This window comes from Carlito syrichta, unplaced genomic scaffold (genome assembly GCF_000164805.1).
Source record: "Carlito syrichta isolate Samal-C Ts95f unplaced genomic scaffold, Tarsius_syrichta-2.0.1 Scaffold106899, whole genome shotgun sequence".
NCBI lineage: Eukaryota > Metazoa > Chordata > Mammalia > Primates > Tarsiidae > Carlito > Carlito syrichta.
Window position 1 is genome coordinate 53,847 of NW_007050995.1, and position 24,225 is coordinate 78,071.

At 38.2% G+C, this 24,225-nt stretch overlaps 1 protein-coding gene and 1 pseudogene across 3 annotated transcripts in view; both read right to left on the reverse strand.

Annotated features, from left to right (window-relative positions):
* The window catches only part of TMEM68 (transmembrane protein 68), a 42,553-nt gene that overhangs the window by 9,817 nt on the left and 8,511 nt on the right, over window positions 1-24,225 (reverse strand). Inside the window, exons 2-6 of one of the 2 annotated variants that reach the window (XM_008067490.1) lie at window positions 23,835-23,878; window positions 22,801-23,194; window positions 9,900-10,067; window positions 6,815-7,008; window positions 1,757-1,817 (exon numbers count right to left, since the gene is read on the reverse strand). In XM_008067490.1, the coding sequence (XP_008065681.1) occupies window positions 1,757-1,817; window positions 6,815-7,008; window positions 9,900-10,067; window positions 22,801-23,125 (748 nt within the window). In that variant the 5' untranslated portion in view covers window positions 23,126-23,194; window positions 23,835-23,878. Of the gene's footprint in view, window positions 1-1,756; window positions 1,818-6,814; window positions 7,009-9,899; window positions 10,068-22,800; window positions 23,196-23,834; window positions 23,879-24,225 lie in introns of those variants that run through there. The other variant, XM_021716989.1, reaches the window with a different exon arrangement.
* On the reverse strand, window positions 386-1,570 carry LOC103269927 (annotated as a pseudogene). The gene has a single exon (XR_504931.2). The product of XR_504931.2 is annotated as a chloride intracellular channel protein 1 pseudogene (transcript).

Genomic DNA, 24,225 nt, shown 5'->3' on the forward strand with positions numbered 1-24,225 from the left:
AACTTTGAAATTTCAAAATAAGAAAAAGAGACATTGCAAAGAAAAAGCACACCTAATCGTTAACATTTCTACAAATGGATTAAGTTTATTCTCTTAACCAATAAACTAAAAATAGGCAAAAAGAAAATTTCAGTGTAAGTGTATTATGGTTCAAAATATTTTTAAAAGAATAAGAAACAACAGAAACAAGAGCAAAAATGCCTTAGGTGGTTAATTTTAGTTCAATATCATATTGTCACCCATTTTTAAAGTTGTAGTTTATTGGGTTGCATTAAAAAGATAGTTTGGGAAGTTTGTTAATTTGTTCTAAACGTTATTAAATTAGATCATTTGCTCCAAAATTTTAAAGCCCATTTAAAAGAGCTTCAGTGAGTATATGATACTCTTTTTTTTTTATGCTGTATTTTATTACTGAAATAACGCTGTCCTACCCACGTGCCCCACAGTAAAAAATCTCGCCCAGGTCCCCCATCTCTTTCCCTCATCTCTCCTTCCCTCCTCCAGCCCTGTACATGAGTGCTCCAGGATTCCCTGCCCACTGGTTATTTTGGAGTGTGTCCACTGGGTAGTAATGTGGAAACCACCAGGGCCTTTGTGGAGAAAATGGAGGAGGTTGAGGAAGCCCCAGGAGGGGATTATTTGAGGGCCTTGGCCACTTGCTCATAGGCCAGCTCGATCTCCTCATCATCTGGACAGGTGGAGGTGAATTCTTCCCGAGCATAGGCATTTCTCAAGTACCGATGCACTCCCCGGAAGGCCTCAGGGATGGTGAATCCTCGGTACTTCTTACACACCACCTGTACTATGTGCAGCTTTGGCAAAAGGGTGCAGTCAGCCAGGGTGAGCTCATTACCATCCAGAAACTTCCTCTGAGAGATGCCCTCATCTTCAGCACTGGTTTCATCTCCTTCTTCTGGGAGGGGAGTTGTCAAGTAATTGTCTAAAACCTTCAGGGCTTTCAGGAGCTCCTTCTCCAGATTATCATTAAGTGCTGGGTTTGAATTCTTGATATAGGCAGAAAATTTAGCAAATATGTCTAGTCCAGCTGTGTTGGACTCAGGGTTGAGAGCTGCCAGTTTGGGGTACCTGGGAGGGCAGAGCACTGCCTCCAGAAATTCCTCAATCTTGTTGGTGTCTGGGTGCACTTCAGTGCCATACAGCAGGAATGGGAGCTGCCCTCCTGGGCACAGTTTCTGTACAGTCTCGGTTCGCCTCTTGGTGTCAACAGTGGTGACGTTGAAGGTGACTCCCTTGAGCCAGAGTACCATGAACAGTCCCTGGGAGAAGGGGCAGTTCCCAATCTTGGCCCCATCACTGCCAGCCTTGACGAACAATTCGACCTGTGGTTGCTCTTCAGCTATGGTTGCGTCGGGGACCAGGAAGTGGCCGTGGCTTGGGGAACTAGGAGGGGCTTTCGGGGCCATGGAAGGCGGGTCTCACAGTCAGGGATCCTCTCCCCCAGACCTAGCGCTGTCCCTTCAGCGCAACACAATCCTGATCAGACCACTTGCTCCAGATTCAGCTTCCCCACCAGCCCAGTGCACCCCACACCCAGCTCCTCCAATTCGGTCCCCTCTATATGATACTCTTAACAAAAACATAACATATAAGAACCACCATTACTTAGAGAAAAACACCAAAATAATATATCCATTTCCTCAAGTTAATAATTTAAAAGCATTCCTTATAGGACTCAAAAGCCCAAATATTGAGAGCATTGCATTGTAATTAAAAAATCTTATGAATCAGAACTTACTTGTTCCTCCAAGTGATCTAAATCCTTCTCGAATATTTTGTGTAAACATAGGAATAATGGGCTAAAAGAAAAGGAGAATTTGAATGAAAAAAGTAAATAAGTTAATCAATTCAATGTCTACATTGAGGAATTAATATAAAAAAAATTTTTTTAAGAGAAAAGGCATACATATTTACTACCATGCCTGGGGGGAAAAAATAGAGTGATTATTCCCTAAAGCAAACTTTTGAGGGACTGTTTGAGATTGTAAAAGGAAGATATTTTAAAAATAAAGGTATGCTTGACTAGTTTAATTTATCAAACTAAATTCAACTTGACTATTTGTAAAAATATAAATTGGAAAGACTGCCCTCTAATGGTAATATTTATCTCATTTACCAATATTCCTAACATTCTACATAAAACCTGGAAACTCAAAATAGAGATTATAGTAATAATTAATTTCATTAAATAAGATGAATGTGATAAATTAAATTGGTTTCCATGAGTTACTGAACAGCATGTTCACTGAAAAAAGTTGAAAGACAGAAATTGTCTTTAAGAGGAAATTTATATAAATTTAAATGACAGGTTTTGGCAAAATGCTGTCAGGGAATTAGGAAAATTTTTTCTGAGTCTATTAAATTTAAGGTGGTCAACATCAATGAAATGTTAGTATAAGACTCACTGCAAAAAAAAAAAAAAAGCATATATATGAAAGAATTATTGATGGGTGTAGTAGCTCATGCCTATAATCCCAGCACTTTGGGAGATTGACGTGGCAGGACTGCTTGAGGCCAGGAGTTTGAGACCAACCTGGGCAACATAACAAGCCCTCATCTCTTAAAATAATAATTATAATAAATATATATATATTCTACACATCAACAAAATATGCCATAAATAATATTTTAGAATAGTTAAAACTGTGTGTATGGGCATCAGTTGACCATCAGTATAGGTATTCTAATACAAAATTACCTGCTTAATGAGCAAGGTTTGAGATATTTAAATAAACTAATATGTCTTTCCTACTCAGTTCTGGAAAATACTAAGATATAAAGAACAGAGGAAAAGAGACTACAGGCATAGCTTTCTTCATAAAACTTATTACCACACATATAACTCCTGTATTGATTATACATCTCCTCTCACCAGACGGAAGGCAATTAATAACTGCAGAGGCATTGTTTTGTTCATTGCCATATCCCTAGCACCTAGAACAGTGCCTGAAATAGACGAGGTACTAAAAGAAAGTGCAATGGATAAATTAAAGAATGAATAAACAGAGCTGAGTGACAACGTATTAATGAACTAACTTGTATTCTCTGAATACAAAGGTCAGAAATAGGCAGCAGCAATCGCAAACCCAATTAGCAAAAGGAAAGAAATCAGGTAAAGAAAAGCAGTCAGATGAAGAATTTAAAATTTGATGGAGTTAACTCACAAAGCTAACACATAAGAAGATTAAGACACTGAACTCATTTGTAAAAAATTCATATTATAAACTAGGAAACCACCTCTAGTTTTGTAAAATGAAATGATGGCTGGAATCCCAACATTTTAAATAGTTATAAAATGTCATTAGAGTTGAGACTTAAAGCATTCAAGAAGAAACAGAAACCGTTCGCCTCACATATACACCATTTTGCCTCTGATCAGCACTGCTAGACTTATGTCTGCAGACTGGCATAATCCCATAAATCTGTATTGAAATATGTACTTTATAAAGACTATTCACATTAAACATGATTCCTTAAATAGCTAACTCTTAGAGGCTGCACATTGCTAGAGCCTACAAAATAGAAGAAAGTTTATCCTGGCAGGCTCAGTATCCCCGGCTCTAGTCTGGGCATAAGGTTTCCAAATTTGCAGTCAAGCTTGCATCCTAAAGCCATAAGCATTACCTTATTGCAATCTGATCTTGTAATACAATTATTCATTCAACTCCTTATGCACATTTTGCGCACAGGGTAGTTGCAATGGTAACCTAGAATTCAACTGTTTACATATATAAATGTATCTCTATAGGTATGTGTGTGCATGCAAGCGTCAGAGAAAGAGAATGTGTATTTTTTAAAACTATGCTTGGGGAATCAGTTTAAAATGGTCTTAGAGTCTTAACTCTGCCACTAAAAACGTGAGAAGCATTGAATAAGTTACTTACCATGTCTGAGTCTCACTTTCTTCATATATAAAATGGGGATTAGTAATTATTCTTATCTCAAAAATTTTTATGGGATAAGTGAGATAATATACATAAAAAACTTTATTGAAACAAAATGTTATTTTCTCCTACTCCTGTTATTTATTTTCCAATTAGAATAAATGAGCTAATTTTCCCCAACTTATATAGGTATGAAGTTAACTAAAAATCCTTATCAGAGTCATAATTTACAGAATAAGAGTGATTTATAATATGTAGGTATAAAGTTAACTAAAAATCCTTATCAGTCATAATCCACAGAATAAGAGTGATTTATATTATATAACAAGCCTGTCACTTTCTAATGAACCTTAAATATCTCTTACCAAACTTTTGTTAACTTGCATTGACAATTTGAATTTTTCTCCTTTAATTTTCAAGTCACAGTTTAAATGTAGTTCATCCTGCATCAGTAACCTTAAATTTTTGCTCATAGCTTATGATAATTCTGAGAGGTCTATGAAGGGATATTCCAGATGAGATACTTGTGCCATTTACAACGGTTACATATGTTACTGAAAGATTTCCCTCACTTGTCTAGGAAGCCCCTTCCACTCAGATGCCAACAGACTCACTGTGAAATGTAGTCAGGGATGGCAACGGCACCAGTTGCCTCGAGTCCTGAACTGTGTGCTCTCTTTGCTGCTGCCTTGCTGTGGGACCAGGTCCCTTCCATCCCTCCATCTCTCTGTGCCTGAGTCTCCTCATCTGTAACATTGGAATAATTAATTACAGACGTCACCTCCTTACTGTACAGGAGTACAAAATAAAGTTTTTGAAAGTGCCACAAAACGTTGGGGTGGCACAATATTTATCAAACTTGCCATGCTGTTTTGTAAACCCACAGCATTAGAGATTTGTTTTTAAACTTATAAAAAGCTATTTCTTAAATTTTCTGAAGTTTTGCACAAAAATGTTAATTGAATTATTAGACTATTTTAATTGACTACCTAGAAACTCAAAGACTGGAAAAAGAGTTCTTTTCTCTATATCATTTCTTTCAGGCCTTTTTACAGCAGTATGTTGTTTAAAACTGTAAACTTAAGGATGAAGAATTAGAATCCCGTGATAAATTTATGTGATTTCAAATCTACTTTTGTCATCTTTATCCTAAGCCTTTAAAGAAATAATTCTTCCAAAATGTAAATATGAAAAGTAAACCACCTTTGGTTAAGATTTTAGCTTTTAGCATTGCTTGAAGATACATTAAATTGATTTTTTAAAAATTAGATACAGTGTCTCACTCTGTCACTCAAGCTGGAGTACAGTAGCACAATCTTGGCTTACTACAGTCTTGACCTCCTGGACCACCATTCCTGGCTATATATTTTTTAAATTTTTTGTAGAGACGAGGTCTCTCTATAATGCCCAGGCTATCTCAAAGATTATTTTTAATTTTTGTACAACTGCATATATCCATTTCTAGTCTATATTATTTATATAAATAATCTAGGTTCTTGTTTTATACATTGCCACTTAAGACTTTTTGGAAAATAAGTAAAATGTGCTATAAAGTAATGTCTATATCACTAACACTATTTGCATAAAATTAAATTCAAAAGGTTCCTTTCCACTAGTGTTAAATATTTTGTGTATTTTTTAATCCATTCAATTCAACAAATACTTAAATCCTACCCAATGCTGGCCACTGAACAAGAGATTTAAAATATAAAAAGACTTGTCTCAGAAAGTTTATAATCTACTCTAGGATAGTACTATTTAAATTTGTATGCTTTTGTGAAACAGTTGGGCAAGTACACGTACATTAATTCATACTAAGAACACATTATCAAAGCACTATAGAAATAACTTCTAGCAGTTACACAAACATGTACAGGAGAGAGCAGAGTTCAATGTGTTTTATTTTATTACAAACTTTGCAACTAAAAAGTTAAGAGAAGACATCCATTCTTCTCCAAATACTGCTCTTTTTTTTTTAATCAACGGTCTGTACTTGTAAGATAGGCAGTCAAGCTAAGGACACAGACTGGGCTTTTTGCATGGCAGCAATGGGGAACACAAAACACCTGAAATGTGAAAGCTACAGGTAGCAGTCTCTAACTAACTGGCCTGGAAAAAAGAATAACATTCTACCAAATATACTATGATCTCTTTCTCTGACCATCTAACATGAAAATAAACAGAAAACAAAAGAGAAGCGTTTCATAGGATAAAGACCAAAAAGCTGAGAAATACTTTCGAAAAGCAAAAGAAAAGAGAAAAAAAAAAAAAAAAAAACGCCATTCACATTCTTCAGCCAACTAAGTAGAATAATTATAGTGGATCCGACAGGAATACTTAATTTTATTGACAGGTTCATCTGTAAGGTCTTCTGAAAATATCTAAATTACACCATTATCTATTTCTTATCTTTACCCATATTATTTGATAGCTGGCCACATTTGTTGATTAAAAATGGTAGGAGTCATATACTATTTGAGTCATATTGTTTTAAAATTGATCACAGAAAAGAACTACAATGAAACCAACAATCATCACTGAAATATGCCGGCTCAATCATACCAAAGGATTATAAAAGATAGAACTGGGCTGATTACAGTTATGATACAAAGTATAACTGAAGGAATACAAAGTAATTTGTACAAAATTACAAATCTGATTAAAAGACACTGGCTTTTGAAATGTAAAATAAAAGAATGCCAGATATCTGCCAAAGTTCCAGGCTGATTTTTTTCAACAATGGCTTCCCATGCACAAGAAATATTTCTCTATTGGTACTTTATAAAGTTATACATACTAATTTTTTAAAGCATTGCAATGAAAATATCTAAGTTTCGATATACCTCGACTCACTATTTAAGCATGTATTTTAAACTTATTTAGGGTCTAATAATTAATTTTATGTAACTTACCACCTTTGCATCAATTGCAACCTGAGCGAAGCCTTTACGATTGCCCCATATGATGCTGTAGGTTTCATCACTAATTAGGGCTTCTCGAACTCCACCTGGCGAAATAGCTAACAAGTGACCACTCCTCAGAATTTCAACACACTTTTCTCTTGGTCCGTGTAGAGCACAAAACACATCAAGCAATAAACTAAACCCTGTAAAAAACATGAGTATGAAGATATACCTTAAGTACTTCTTAAATTCTTCAAGAGCAAAAGCTTTACAACCTACATAATTTACTATCTATTCTTCAATCAGTAAACTTTTTTATTTCTTAAAATCAACAAAAACTCTTAAGGTTAACATAAAATTAATATTGCTGGTTAAGTAATGGGTACATCTTACTTATCACCTGCTAACTGATCATCTCCTAACTGATAACCTAATACTCTGGCTACTTTACACGTTCAGACTCTTATTTAAAATTCACAACAGTCTTAGGAGTTTCCTCCCCATTGTACAGAGGAAGAACAGGTTGCTCAAAGTCACACACCTAGTAAGTGGCAAAGCAGAAATTCCAGTTCAGTATGTCTAGTCCAAACTCCCTCCACTGCATCTCAAGTCAAACGCTGTCTAAAGTATTTACTAGAGCAATGAGAAATAATAGTCCATTAGCAATCACAAATCTATCTTCCATTAACCCTGTAAGAAAGAGAATCACTCAAGAGAATGTGAATCTGACTATGCTTAGCCCTACCGAAACTGATAAAACCATAATCAAATCTATTTAAATTAAGAGTTCGATGAGGCTAATTCTGTAATTAAAATTTTTAAATTAATGACAGCAAACATCATTAAGAGATTTGAATAAAGTGACTGTGCTTGAGAACAGCTAATTCCAACTCTTAATATTATACAGCTTTTCAAATTACAACTATTTATGGATGAAAGAAATAATCCTGTCAGTAATTAAATACCGTAACCAAATTCTACCCTGAAACTTTCGAGGGTGATTGTAAGTATACATTCTTCCTTTAGACTGGAAAATAGAGGGATAGATGCTAAAAACTATGCAGACTATCCAAGCCTCATGGGTTTAAAGACATGAAGCAAAATTATAAATATTAAGAGTATAAGAACTTTCACCCTACGATATACTAAAAGCTCACTGATTTAACTAGATGCATGTTCATAATGAATACATGAACAGGAGCGGGTTCATAAATTACAAGATGAAATGTAAAATCTCTTTTGTACCAATAATTATAATTTTTATACCTTCAGAAAGTAATAAGGGACTAAAGATAAATCAAAGTTAAAGTATTTTTAAAGAGAGAAACTTTTTGGAAAAAGCCAAGTGCTGCCGGGCTCGGTGGCTCAGCCTGTAATCAATCCTGCGCCTTGAGAGGCTGAGGTGAGTGGATTGCCTGAGCCCGTGGGTTCGAGACCCACCTGGGCAACTTGGTGAGACCTCATCTCCACAATAAATCAAAAAATTAGCCGAGCGTGGTAGCGTGCCTGTAGTTCCAGCTCCTTGGAAGGCTGGGGCCGAAGGATCACCGGAGCCCAGAAGGTCGAGGCTGTGGCGGCCAGGAGCGGCCACTGCACTCTAGTCTGGGCATCAGAGTGAGACTCCAAAAAAAAAGAAAAGAAAAGGAAAAGCCAAGTGCTAAAAAATTCATATTTTATTGTTTATAAAAAAGGCGGAAAAATGGAAGCAACCTAATACTCCGAGAGAAAATTAGTTAAGTAAATATTTTAGTTATACATTAAAATTGTTCCTTATACAACACAGTAAAATGTTAATGCTATTCAAAAAAAATTTTTTTTAATAGGAACAGGAGTCTGTGTTATCCAAGCTGGTCTCTAACTCCCAACCTCAAGTGATCCTCCTGCCTCAGCTACTTAAGTGCTGGAATTACGGGTATTAGCACCCAGGCTGCTAATGCTAATATTAAATCTTAAAACACACAAACATACACACACACACACACACACACACACACACACACACAAATTATTTGCATAATATGTGAAAACATGCAAATTGAAAATTAAGCAAAATAAATCAAAATAACTGTGTTAGAAAGGTAAGATTATAATGAGGTTTCCTCTGTTCTCTAGTTTCCAAATCTATTATGAAGTAATTATGTTACTTTTTAATGGAAACCTTATAGGCAATTTAGTTTATATATAAGGTACAAATGGCTTTGAAGTGACACAAGGATACCCAAAGCATTAACTATGTTAATGCAAGACACCAAAGCAGATCATTATTTAATTCACTGCTTGGTTTGTGTTTGTCTAGTTAATGGGTCAGCTTTTGCTTTTATTCTAGAAAACATACTATTAACTTTTTTGGCTTGTTTCTGGTGATTTAGTGACAGAAGAAAATAAGATTCATTCTCAGTGATTTTATTCAAAATTAATTTTTGTAAAACTCTACCATGTTTGAAACCATTCAGTTTTTTATCTTTTAAAAAAGATACAAGGTCTTTATAAACTGATTAAGAAGAAAATAGTCTTCAATGTTAGAGTATAAGTCTACCAGGCAAGTCATATATGATAAGAGATTTAATGTATGTGCTATTTAGGGGATAATATTCATATTATTATGTCTTATGGTAGGTCTTCATATTATTATATGAAGATAAAATATATCCTCAGTTTTTTACTAATTTTGATTTGCTATTAAACAGTTACTGACACTGCTATAGCAAAGTAAAACTCCAAAGATCAATATCCCATTAAAAAATTCATTATGTGAAAAATCAACTACCCTTTAGAACAAAACATAATTATTTGGCAAAAACTACAACTTGTATTTAAAAAGTTATAGTTCAAGATATGACTCAGGAAAAAAATGACTAAAAATTGCGAACAAAGAAATCAGATAACATTTTTCATCATAATGTTTTGACTTTTAGATCTAGTGCCTAAACAGAATAATTAGGTATTTCCAAATTAGAGTTCCAAGTGTGTTATGCCCTAAAAAGGCAAAAAACGTTTTCAAATGGTACCGGAGAGCTCAAGATAGAGAGGACTACATAATTTGGTTGTGTGTTTATTAAACATTTTTATATCACTATCTCCAGTGAAAGCTTACCTGGAATTTTAAAGACAAAGTGGTCAGCTACTACTCGGCAAGTTCTGCCTTTGTGGATAAAGATTTTAGCCATGAAGTAGTAAAAATCTATGGGAATAGCTCCATGATAAAAAATTATAAGTGCTGGTCCATCTTCTGGTATTTTTTCCATCCCATGAACTTCATAGCCTGTTCAAAAGACAAAATACAGATACTTAAAATATATTTTAGTTTGTACGAAAGGATGGTCAGTAACGCAGAAGCGCAGTCTTTTCTTACAGGAGTACATGGAACTTGCTGGCTTCCTTTCCCCCTGCTTCTTCCCAGCTTCTTTTCCCTTCTCTTTCCATCTTGAATAATCAGTCCTACAGTCATTAGGCGGGCCAGAGTAAAGCAGGCTCCTATGTGGGGAGGTCGACTGGAGTGAGTGTTGGCACCAGGCGGACTGAGGGGGAAACCCACAAACGGTGGCCTGAACGGGGACTCAAAGCCAGGACAGAATTGTGAGAGCTCCCGCACAGAAAGAATCTAATCCTGGGTGTGGGCAGGGCGAGTGGGAGGGATGCAGCTGCCTAGAACGAGGAAGCATCTATGTAGGAGAGGCAGCTCGCTCGGGGGCTTCCCAGCCTGAGCTGGTGAGGATGGCACCGAGCAGAGTGGTGGCCCAGCCTGGGGTGTCAGAGCACAAGCAAGGAAAAAGGGGATCCCTGCGTGGGGAGGACGAGGGCATGCATAGGAGACTGGCTACGCACAGGGGCACTGATCGAATGAGTCTCCATATTAAGGATGAATGCAGTCAGTTTCATACTGTTAAAAAAGGTGAAAGCTCGAATAAATTACGTAGCCACAAGGGAACGTCACTCCCACCCTAACACTGAGAAAAAGCCAGGGGGTCTACACAATCTTTACTTTTCTCAACCACATCAGAGTGGAGGCCACAAGGTGAACTGAACTCCAAGTCCCTCGAGAAGAGATAAAAACTGAGCATGGAGAAAAGAGACGCCATAAAAGTGGGTAAGGAAAAAAGACCTTAAACAAGTGAGGGCCGGCAATGGTGTAGACTTCCTGGAGCCCCAGACACACTCACTCTCCAGCTCTTCTCCATGGGCCTCAGGGGTGCTGACAGCAAGAGTTAGGGGTGAGATAAGAGACCAAAGAGAGACCCTGCGGTTGGCATAGAGAACAAAACCCCACTCAATTCCTGGAAGCTTCTCGTGCAAAAGCAAAACCTGTCAGACACTAGGAGAGGTGCAGGAAACCATTCCACTGAAAAGGTGAGACGCAAAGGCACCTAATCCTGGGAGGGAAAGAACTCCACCTGCCACCCTCCACACCATCCCAGCATCAGGCAAAAGTCCACCACTTCCAGAGAAGGGGTGGAGGCAAAAGTATCCACTGCTAGGAGGTAGGCCGTGGGCAGCAGGACACTCCCACAGGCCCAGGGTCCTGAAATGACATAAAGCCGAGCTCGACCACAGGGTCAGGGGCACCCATCTTGCTCCCATCCCAAATCGTCCACCACAGGGAAGGGGAAAGAAAAGCTCCAGAAGCCTCACTCCTGCGCCCCAGGAATACAGGGTCTGATGAAATTTTAGCTAAACCAGGAAAACTGAGTGCTCCCCTGTCCCAGCCCCCCCCACCCTCACGTGGAGTTATTAGCAAAGGCGACCTTATCCCAAGGTCAGGGGAGGGGCATGGAGAGACACTCCTGTGGCAAAGGCATACAGTACTGAAGGTGGAGCAGAAACACCAGGAAAAACCCTCTGGTACTTCTGGCCCTATACTATGCACAAGAAATCAATAGGACTTTGAAGCATGTGCTGAACTGAAAGTAACTACACCCACAAAAAAGCCAAACCCAGGTCAACTACTCAGTAGACTGAACCAACCTCCAACCAACCGCCAAGGGCCTGACAGGAGTGTCAATTTTCAGTCAAAAATACTTTTTATCTTAGTTTCCACTGTTCTTTTACAAACAATGCCTGAATTCAAAAAACGTATGCACCATAGAAAACAGTAAGAAAAAAAAAAATTTGCTGTAAAGAGATAAATCAACAGAGCCAAATGTTGAAACTATCATTGGATGGAACCTATAAAATAACTATGATTAGTAAATTAAAAGATCTAGTAGAAAAGGTGGATAATACATAATCAATTAGGAATTTCAGCAGAGAAATAAAAACTATAAAAACAAAGAGTCAAGTATAAAGGTTATACACTTGAATAAGAGCTAAAGATTAGATGTTAGTAACTAACGTGTTAATGTCAATTTTCTGATTTTAATGGGTTTCTGAAAGTTTAGTATGAGAACATCCTGATTTGTAGGAAACAAAGTGTTAAAGGCAGAGTAACAGTCAAATGATTTAGGAAAATCAGTTCTTTGTACGATACTTGGAAAATTAATTTTTAAAGTATATAAATAAAACAATATATTACCGTCTTCTATGGAAAAATCATATAAATTCAAAGAATCACAGAACTATACCATTTTTTTAAAGTTAGGCTGGGCACAGTGGGGCTCATGCCTGTAATGCCAGCATTTTGAAAGGCCGAGGCAGGAGGACTGCTTGAGCTCAGGAGTTTGAGACCAGTCTGGGCAGTAAAGTGAGACTTTGTCTCTACAATAAAATAAAATTAGCCGGGCATGGTAGTGTGCGCCTGTAGTCCCAGCTACTCAGGAGGCTGAGGTGGGAGGATCATTTGAGTCCAGGAGGCCAAGGCTGCAGTGAGGCTTATGCCTGTAATACCAGCATTTTGAAAGGCCAAGGCAGGAGGACTGCTTGAGTTCAGGAGTTTGAGACCAGTCTGGGCAGCAAAGTGAGACTTCTTCTCTACAAAAAAATAAAATAAAATCAGCCAAGCATGGCAGTGTGCACCTGTAGTCCCAGCTACTTGGGAGGCTGAGGTGGGAGGATCACTTGAGTTCAGGAAGCCGAGGCTGCAGTGAGTTGTGATCATGCCACTGTAATCTAGCCTGGGTGACAGAGTGAGATTTCAACTCAAAAAGAAAAAAAAAGTCCAACCTACGATAATATTACCACCTAAAACTATTTTCAGTTGCTAATCAAGGTTATCCAAGGAGTCACACAACTTTGAGCCATCAAACATACTTTTTTGAAACTTCCAGCTTCTTAAAAACCATCTGGAACCTTCTGTGCAAGCCTGATAAAGGGCAGTTCCCAGCAGTATGAGATTTTACTAGTTACAAGACCTCATCTCTACAAAAAGTCAAAAAATTAGGCAGGCATGGTGGCATACACCTGTAGTTCCAACTACTTGGAAGGCTGAGTCAGAAGGATCACCTGAGCCCAGGTGGTCAAGGCTGCAGTGAGCTATAATTGCACTACTACACTCCAGCCTGGGCAACATAGTGAGACCCCAACTCACCCCCCCTCCAAAAAAAAGAGGTGGTGGACATGGGAAGGAGGGGATGACCTCTGGAAGATTCCTGCTAACATATCCCCAGTTACAGGCTGACTTCCTGGTTGGCCCTTTTTTTCCTCTGCTAAGATCAACCTCCTGACTGTCCTTATCACAGCTACCAACATCAACACATTTCCCACAGCAACGCTATGCTCTTGGTAGATTGTGTGGAATATAAAAGATGTAAGATCCACCTATGCCCCAAAGGAAAATATCCTGAATATTTGATCACATGAGTTGAGAATTCTGAGGAGCAGATGAAATGGTAATCGTGGCACTAGTTTTAGGATATACATTTCCTTCCTGCGTCACCACTGTCAGGCATACCATGAAAGACCACAGCCTCCGCTGGCCCTGGCAAAGAAAAAACAGCAAGCATCCAGAGGCCAAGGGCAGAATTGGGCTCAATGAAAGGGAGAAAGAAAGGATGGAAAGGAAGGAAGCTTGAGTGGTTGTGATGGAAAAGGAAAGCAGGTTCCTAGGGTCATATTCCTCCCCATGGAACGGCTATCTCAATAAAACCTGCCATGCACAAAGAAGACAAAAGTCCAGTCCAGAATGTGGAAATCTAAAAGCATTAGTCTGTTTCTTTCCTTAAGTTTAGCCCCATCCGATTTCCGAAGACATAAACAGTCAAGACCATTGCCTTGCTAGACTCTGGTGTGGCCATGTACTCTTTGAACTATGGCTGTCGCCATGCTTCCTGGCTTTGGCCCCACCCCCTACCTTGGGGAGGTGAATCTTCTCTCTCCCTTCTCCTTCTCTCTCTAATTTACTTTTTTTTTGAGTTGGAGTCTCACTCAGTCACCCAGACTGGAATGCAGTGGCTGCTTGCAGCCACCGCGGCCTTGACCTGCTGGGCTCCGGTGATCCTTCCGCCTCCACCTTCCAAGTAGCTGGAACTACAGGTGCACACTACCACACCCAGCTATTTTTTTTTTTTTTAATTGTAGAGATGAGGTCTCGCCAAGTTGCCCAGGTGGGTCTCGAACCCACGGGCTCAGGCAATCCCCTCACCTCGGCCTCCCAAAGCGCGGGATTACAGGCTGAGCCATCGAGCCCGGCCTCTAATTTACTTTTAAATAAACTACATTTTTTAACCTAAAAAAAAAAAAAATTCAAAAACATAAAGGTTTCAGTCTAGATTTTAGAAGAGAAAATACATTTCTAAAGTAACTTTTTGCCAACCCGATTAAATTAACTGTGATTCTAGTATTGAAGGAATAAATGACTCAAATGAACAAGAGAATGTTTTGCTAAATTTAATGTATTTCAATATTTTCTATGTTTCTACATTAAAACATTTCTTTCCAATTACCTAATTCTAATTCAAGTAATTCAATTTATTTTAAGCTGTACAAAACAATCATTGACATTGTTTGAGGTTAAACTATCCCATCTAATATATTTTTCTGAGCAATAAAGAATACTCCTTCAAGGGATTCTATACAGAATATTACTGAGGTTCTCTCTGGCTTTACAAAATATTTTTTAAAAATAAGAAATAATTGAACTATTTACATAATACCAAATCACCTGGTTGAAAGAAGGAAAATTAATCAACTTTTTTTTAAATGATCATTTATCACGCCACTAAACATTAAACCCAGTTATTATTTGACTGTCATTCAAAGCAGATGTCATCATACCATTCCCTGCTGAGAGCAGCAGTGCCTTACCACGCTAATCTGATATTTTCAAGGCCTTTTAGGACTCAACTGCCTATCAGAAAACATTAGATTATGTCACACATCACATGAACCTACAGTGGCTTTCAGGTATCCTTTCCCATCTTTGTGCTTCTGCTCATGAGTTGCCTTTGCTTAGAGCACTTCCTGTCCCGGGTTTCCCTGTCTTGAAGTAGAAATCTTCCGATATTTTAACTCTTCCTCTCTGACTCTCCACTCAGTCACCAAGTTCCATGCATTTTACCTCCAAAAACTCAAGGCTACCGCTTCCTTCCCTTTCCCAATGTCAATTTCAAAGTGCAGCCCTATCAACTCCTGATAAAGTATACCGATCCTAGGCGGGCCTGATAAGCAATGGGGGCCCAGAGAAGGTGGTCATGAAGACAAGTCCAGTCACTGCCCATGCATCCACTGTTAAGGGAGGGGGATACTCAGCCTTCACACTGAGTCATCTGGGCCCCATCAACAAAAACAGCCCTATTCTGTGATTAATATGGTTCTATTATGTGGTGCTATTAAATACAAATTTATTTACCACCCCTGCTCTGACCCTACACTAAGCACCTTCCTGATTCTTTGGCTTCTCATGCAGCTCAGTGTGCAGGGAAAGGATTTGAAGGTCACATGGAGCTCAAGCAGTTCCTCTCCATAGCTCCATGGCAAAGATTTACTGTGTGAATGAGTTCATTGCCTTCTGGCTTTAGACATCAGCATCATTAATTCAGATAATAATTTTCTCCTAAGAGATAGGGTTCTTCTAAATTTGTCATCAAAAATCCATTTTCAGCAGAGCATGGTGGCTCACATCTATAATCCCAGCACCATTGGGAGGCCAAGGAAACAACATCACTTGAGCCCAGGAGTTCAAGACCAGCCTGGGCAATATAGTGAGACCTCATCTCTACAAACATCAAAAAAATTAACTGGGTGTGGTGACATGTGTCTGTAGTCCTAGGTACTCTGAAGGGTGAAGCAGAAGAATCACCTGAGCCCAAGAGCTGTAAAGGCTGCAGTAAGACATGATCGTGCCACTGCACTCCAGTCTGGGTGACAGAGTGAGACTCTGACCACCTTTCTCCTCCCGCAAAAAAATCAATTTTTGAACTATAAACCTACATGCTATGGCAAATTAATGATGATGTCATCCTTATGGTTCTTTCTCAGGAAAACAAATACAACTAAAAACTATCACAAAATAAAGTCCAAACTCTTGAGCAGAGCATTCAACATTCTTCATAAGCTTTCTTCTGATTACTTTCCAGGTTCATCATTCATAATACCTCTCACCCACAAATGATTCATTTTCTAGTCCTGAAAATAAATTCGTTTTTTTTAAAAATCCAACTTAAAAATGGCCTAATGATGTGTTGTCAGGAAACACAAATGCCCAATAATTATAATAAATGCAGAGTATCAGACCCTTAATTATCACAAAACCTTCCACATATGAGAAACCCTAAGTGTGAAAAGCCCATATATCTTACCCAAGATCACACTGTGGGGCCAGGATGCAAACCTGCATTTGCCTAACTTTAAAGTGTGTTCTTGTTCCATGCCACATTTCCTACTACAGGTGCGCACAGTAGGCCTTCTGTATCCATGGGTTCTGCCTGCATGGATTCAACCACCTGCAGATTGAAATAGTGGGGGGGGGAATATGTCTACACTGAATATGTACAGACTTTTTTCCTTGTCAGTATTCCCTAAACAATACAGCATAACAACTATTTACATAGCATTTACATTGTATTAAATGTCATCAGTAATCCACATATGATTCAAAGTATATGGGAAGATGTGTGTAGGTTATATGTAAATAGTATCCCATTTTTGTATCAGGGACTTGACCATACTCAGATACCAAAATCTGAGGGACGTGCTGAAGACAATCCCCAGTGGATACCAAGGACACCTACACATGCTAACCTGCATCCCTGATTTTCAAATGCTGGTTGTCATCCATTAGTGTGAAATCAATTTAGTAGATTGTGAAAACACTTTCGTGCATTATGGCCAGGATGTTTCTTTTTAAATAAAAGAGAATAGTAAACAGAGTAGATGACACGTAGAAAGTATATATAATAGACCCTTAAAAAACAACACAGATGTGTGGGTTCAATTCTACGCCTCTGCCACCCAAGACAGCTCCTCTTCTTCCTCATCCTCAACCTACTCAATGTAAAGACAAGGAGGGTGAAGACCACTTCCACTTAAATATATTTTCTCTTGCTTATTATTTTCTTCATAACAATTGCTTTTTTCTAGCTTACTTTACTGTAATACAATACATGATACACATACAATGTACCTGTTAATCAACTGCTTATGTTATCAGTAAGGCTTCCCTTCAACAGGAGGCTATTAGCAGTTAAGTTCTGGGGGGAGTCAAAGGTTACACATGGATTTTGAGTGCAGGGTGGGAGGTCGGAGCCCCTAACCCCTGAGGTATCCAGAGGCCAACTGTACTTTTCATGACACCAGACACACATGTGTATGTGTACTGAATGGCAGAATGCATTTCTTACTAGAAATAATAGAAAAGGAAGAAAAAGTTAAGTAACGTAACCCGAGTTATCCAGCCGGAAACCTAAGAGAGTCTGGTTTTGTCTTCTGGCCATTTGACCAAGCGCATCACTTTATGAAGGACAGAAGACAGAAAAAAAAAAACAAAAAACGATCATCCGACTGCAGTAGAGAGAGATGTTTCCTTGATATGCCAACTAAATTCCCTCAAAAAACTTTGTTATGTATGGTTTAATATATAGGAAGCTTACACTGAATAAAATGTATCAATTTCTTTAAAAAATAACAAAACATGAAGTAAAAAAAAGTTTAGCATGTGGGATATTATGGGGTCTATTTTTTAAAAATCAGTAACTCACATAATATAAGTAGTATACCATATAAACTGACTGCCTAATTAATCAAACCACTGCACTTTCCCCAAATTTCATATTGTCAATAAATTGAACAAGTTACATTGGTGTTAAGTAAGCATACCATTGTTTTCAGACAATGAAGTAAATTCCCTTGTAAAACAAAAACAAAACCACAATAATATACACACACAAGATAAAACAAGCAAAATTCCCAAAGATAAAACATTCCTTATTTCCCTGAAGTGAAAGTTATGGCCCTTACTACCTTTACAGTTGTGCTAAAATACAGCTTTTAATTCCTCCCAAAATATCTAGATTATCTTACTGAGGAATCTTCCTCATCATATTAATTTTCAGGAGAAATCATTAACTATTAAGAGTCCAGCTTTCTAAAATGTCATTCATATTTTCAAGAATAATGTCTTTTTAAAAAAGAGTCCAAAGTGTTATAGTTTAAAGGCTGTAAGCAACTTGAGAGCGAGAACTCAATGACGCATCACCAAGCAAACTACCTAGAAATGTTTTAGAAACATCAAATTAATGCTTCTCAGAATTATAGAACTTTTCAAAAAATCCTAGTACACTTACACTTACATTATACACAGTAGAAGAGTAAAACTTAACTTCAAAATAGAAAACATTGGATTCGTGTATCAAAATACTTATTATTTAAAATAGTAAAGAAAAAATAACTACTGTTCAATAACAGTAAATAAATTTACTTAGAGTTTATAGAATTCCATATAGTCATTAAAAGTCATACTTATGAAGAAGGCTTAGTGACATAAAAAATACTAGTTTACCACACATATAAAAAATAATAACCAACACCAAAATCTTTTTTTTTTTTTTTTTGAGTTGGAATCTCACTCTTGTCACCCAGGCTGGAGTACAGTGGCACGCTCATGGCCACCGCAGCCTCGACTTCCTGGGCTTAAGCAAAACTTAAGCCTCAGCCTTCCAAGTAGCTGGAACTAGAAACGCACACCACCACGCCTGGCTAGTTTTTGTGATTTTTTATTGTATAGATGAGGTCTCACCAAGCTGCTCAGGCTGGTCTCAAACCCCCAGGCTCAGGCAGTGTTCTCACCTTGGCTTCCCAAAGTGCTGGGATTATAGGCTGAGCCACCACGCCCGGCTCACACCAAAATCTTAAGAAAACTGCTATGTATGGTGAATTTTAGGTGATTATTTTCTTCCTGTGTTTTTCTGTACTTCTCTACTTTTTACAATGAACATTTTGATTAAAAGAAAAGAAAAACCTTCTCCAGCCTGTAAGTCACAGCTACTCAGGATGCTGCGGTAGGAGGATCACTTAAGCCCAGGAGTTCCAAGGCCAGCCTGGGCAGCATAGCAAGACCCTGTCTCTTAAAAAAAAAAATTCCTCCACAGATTCTTTAAAAAACACAAATAAAAATTGATATGACATCAATTTTGTAATCCAAATATACACAAATATCTCTTATTTCTGACACTAAAAAAATAAGGTAATGAAAAATCAGTTTTTAAAATGGTAACATTTACCCCAATGTTATTAAGTTATCATAATAAAACATTAAAACAGACTAGGAACTATATGTTTTACTGCCTCTGAGCCATATGTGCATACTTAAAAATACCTCAAAATTATATATTCTATGAAATAATTTTAGCACTTAAATTTATCTAAATTAAATCCTGTCTTCTGAAATATAAATACATTTAAATGCTTTACTATATATATCTGGAAACATAGGGAATATATATATGGGAAGAGAATACATATTCCCAGCAAGTATTATGAATAATGCCATTAACATCATTGTTTTAAAGGCAATGAAATAACAGTCGACACAGATGCAGTCTCTGCAGAAATGCACATGTGGAAAGCTAAAACAGCATCTTGCCTCATGTAAAAGAAGAGGAGGATATGAGAGTTGTCCTGACTGGCAGAAGCTTCAGTAGCAGTGAATAAATATTAAAAACTCAATACACCAAAGGCATATGGCTCCTGTTTGCAAACCTGCTGAATAACATGACTTCTGGCCTCAAATCTCCTACCTGGGACAGATTTACCACACAGTACAGAACACAGGTCTGAGAGCCAGATGTCTGAGGTTGTATCCTGGCTCTGCTTCCTAGTAATACCTTGAGCAAATAACAACTGCTCTGTGCCTCACTTCCTTCATGAGTAATATGGGGATAGTACATAGAATCTACGTATTATGTTATGAGATTTAAAGGAGTTAATGTAAGATAAGCCTTGATGGTGTCTGCCATAATAAGTCTCAAAAATAAATTTGAAGTTTATAAGTATGCATGTAGCATTGAAATGACAACACATTAGCCAAATAAGCATGTCACTGGGGATCTTTGTTAAGAGTGGCCTGGTGCCGGGCTCGGTGGCTCAGCCTGTAATCCCGCGCCTTTGGGAGGCTGAGGTGAGTGGATTGCCTGAGCCCGCAGGTTTGAGACCCACCCAGGCAGCAAGACCTCATCTCTACAATAAATCAAAATATCAGCCGGGCATGGTAGCGCATGCCTGTAATTCCGGCTACTTGGAAGGCTGAGGCAGAAGGTTCACCAGAGCCCAGCAGGTCGAGGCTGCGGTGGCCGGGAGTGGCCACTGCACTCCAGTCTGGGCGACAGAGTGAGACTCTAACTGAAAAAAAAAAAGAGTGGCCTTATACTTCAGTGATGTACATCCTCAAGTGTCTACTTCTAATCTGTGCTTCCTTCCACATCCTTCTGTGAAACCACTTTCATGTTCAGCAACATAATACCGGAAACCCGTCTTGGTTATGTACCTATTGAATCTTCAGTATTTTTGTATAGCCCAATATAAAAAGAGACCAACAAATAAGGTACTGGAATAATGGAGTACAAATTGGTAGAGGAAAGCACCAAGGCTTTGAAAGTAGGTCACCAGAGGGCAATTTTTATGATGGCCAAAGGAAGAACCACTAATCTAACTAGACAATACCACAGTCTCTCAAGTAATAAAGAAAGAATATCCTAGACAAAAATCCTTTTTGTTTTTTATTTTTGAGCTGGAGTCTCACTGTCACCCAGGCTGGAGTACGGTGGCACGCTCATGGCTACCACAGCCTTGAACACCTGGGCTCAGGCAATCCTTCTGCCTCAGCCTTCCAAGTATCTGGAATTACAGGGGCACACCACCACACACAGTTAATTTTTTGATTTATTGTGGAAATGAGATCTCACCAAGTTGCCCAGGCTGGTCTCAAATCCCTAAGCTCAGGCAATCCTCTCGCTTCTGCCTCCCAAAATGCTGGGATTACAAGCGTGAGCCACTGCAGCTGGCCCTGGTGAGAAATATATTGCTATCTCATTTATTCAGAAAGACACACTAACCTCAGGAACGAATCAAACAGAAAACAGGTAAATTCTGCTATGCAAATTATATTTAATGTAATATTATTATAGAATATTTCATTTTTTAAAATCTGATAAAGTCAAACTTTTTTTGAACAAAAGTAAATGCTAAGTAAGGTTGATTTTTTTTTTTAAAGATGAGATGTTGTTCTGTCGCCCAGGCTAGAGTACAGTGGCATAACCATAGCTCACTGCAGCCTCAAACTCCTTGACTCAAGGGATCCTCTTACCTCAGCAGCCTAAGTAGCTGGAGCTACAGGCACAAGACACGATGCCTAGCTAAGTTATTTATTTTGGGAGCTACAGGCACAAGACACGATGCCAGCTTGTGTTGCCCAAGCTGGTCTCAAATTCCTGGTCTCAACTGATCTTTCCTTCTCAGCCTCCCAAAGTGCTGGGATTACAGGCATGAGCCACCATACTTGGCCTAAAGAAAGCATTTTAAAAATAGTTTTCTATACAGTGAAAATAGTCTCTTACTCTTTCAGATGATTTAGATATAAATTTTCATATTTCAGCTTATAGTAACAATCTACAGCAGGCATGTCCAATCTGTGGTCCACGAGCTGGAGATGGCCCAGGATGGCTAGTAATGCAGCCCCACAAAATCTTTTAACATCACGTGTTTTTTAGTGCTTGTTTTCTTTGCAATCCCATCTGTATATGTATATACACTAATTAAATTATATGATTTATGTGTGACCCAAGACAATTCTTCTTTACTCAATTCAGCCCACAGAAACCAAAAGGCTGGACACCCCTAGTCTACAGTGTTGTGTGGTTCTTTGTTTAATGGAAACTAATGTGTTTGGGGAAAATCATTTTAAAAAAGACATACGAGGAGGACCCAAAAGAACCAGAATTATTTTTTGGAGAGTGGACCCCCTGTAGTACAGGCATCCCTGGCTAGGTACGTGTTCTAGGAACCCTATGGCATCGGCGTACCAGCTAGCATTGTTGTGAGAGGCTGCATTCAGCTTCGGTGAATGTGTTCTGGAGACTCTTTCAACACGTCTGCCCATTTCGTGACGGGTGGCTTGCAAGCACACCCGCCCACCTCACACTGTGAGGGCAGCAGTTTGAGACCAAAACAAGCATGAGCCTTGTGCCCCAACCTCCCTGTTCACCTGATCTCACCCCAAGCAACAGCTTTTTGTTTCCCAGGAAGAAAAAAGTCTCCAAAGGGATACGATTTGCCAATGTGGAAGAGGTGAAACCAAAAACAGCAGAAGCACTCAAAGGCATCAAAATGGATGAGTTCGAAACCGTTTTGAGTGGTAGAAAAAGTGTCTTGAAAAAGCAGGTGCATCAAATGAAATGTACTTTGAAGGTGACTGAAGTCTAAACATATAAGAATACATACACAATTTTTTATAAATAAATTCCATTTTTAGGGGGCCCCCGTACATATGCACACTGTATGCCAATAGGTAACAGGGTACAGTCAAAACCACTTCCATTATATTTCCCAGTATCTTCTTTATCAGCAGAATGAAATGATAATATAGTGTCAGTGCCACATCCAAACAGCAACAGACATCCAAGCATCGTGCTTACCATGCCAAACCGCTGCGTGTCCATCCCACAGCGTGGCCACCGTCTTCCTGGCGCCATCCCACAAGTTATGAGAGTAGGCTTCTTTTAACACATTCTTTCTCTTATAAATGTGTAAGAAAATGATAGTAAGATAGAGAAGAAAGATAGTAAAATAAGGAAGTATTAAAAGTATGAGTGGTGTGAAAACCCACAAGAGATAGCTAGCAAAATTCAGATAGTCCTCCAGTTGTTCCACATCAAACCATTCTTCGAGTACATGAATCAGACAGATCATATAGGGCACAGAATCCTGTCCTGCACCACAGGTTTGATTTTTGTCCATCATTTTTCTTTAGGTGAAAATGACAAATTCAGTTTCTTCCTTCATTGCCACTGCAGGTCTTTAATTTTGACACTAGAAGGGAAAAATAATCCAGTATTATTTTCTCTGCAGCGATAAAGTTAAATGTTTTAGTCTACATAAATACTATTTAGAGTCATTTCTTAATACCAAAAATGAGCAGATGGTTAATGGCTAACTTTGTTGCAGATTTAAGTGTGAAAATTATGAGGTTTCACACTGTCTGCTTATGAAGTGTGTTGTGTTTAGCTTTTGGAATAACTCACTATAATTGAGAAAAGGAAAATAAAGCTATAACTGAGAGAGGAAAGTAAAAGTCACAATTAATAAAGGAAAATAAAGCTGATAAGGAATAAAATTTCAGACTGATATTAACAATTAGACTCATATCTTAAGTGGATCGTGTTGAACATTTGAGTTTTGGGGTAGGTCATATTGAGATAACTGTTTTGCACAAAGGAAAACTTTAATACCTCATTCAATAAAAGTAACCCAATTCTTTAGAAAGTGATGACATATATTTACAAATATTGTCTTTTACAGAGAAACAGATGTAAGGTTCATTGTGCAATAATAACTTATCAGTACTGCTCTTATCTTACAGTCACTAAAATTTTCCTTAAATCTAAAATGGCTAAAAATATAACTGTATAATTACTTTATGAACTCATTCTCTGAAAGTCACTTAACTTACCAGAAATTAGATAAATATCTCGTCACACCTTCAATGTATGTATTCTGGAAAACACAGCAAAAAATGTAAGATATAAATGATTAAAGAGAAAAGATAATCTATTAACACCTAGAGTTAGAATTTCTACAAAATAATCAGCAAGAGACACTCACTTATTTGACAAGTATGATTACAGCCCCATACAAGTACATGACAGTTAAAAATTATACTCACAGCCGAGCTCGGAGGCTCAGCCTGTAATCCCAGCACTTTGGGAGGCTGAGGTGAGGGTATTGCCTGAGCCCGCGGGTTCAAGACCCGCAACTTGGCGAGACCTCATCTCTACAATAAATCAAAAAATTAGCCGGGTGTGGTAGCGCACACCTATAGTTCCAGCTACTTGGAAGGCTGA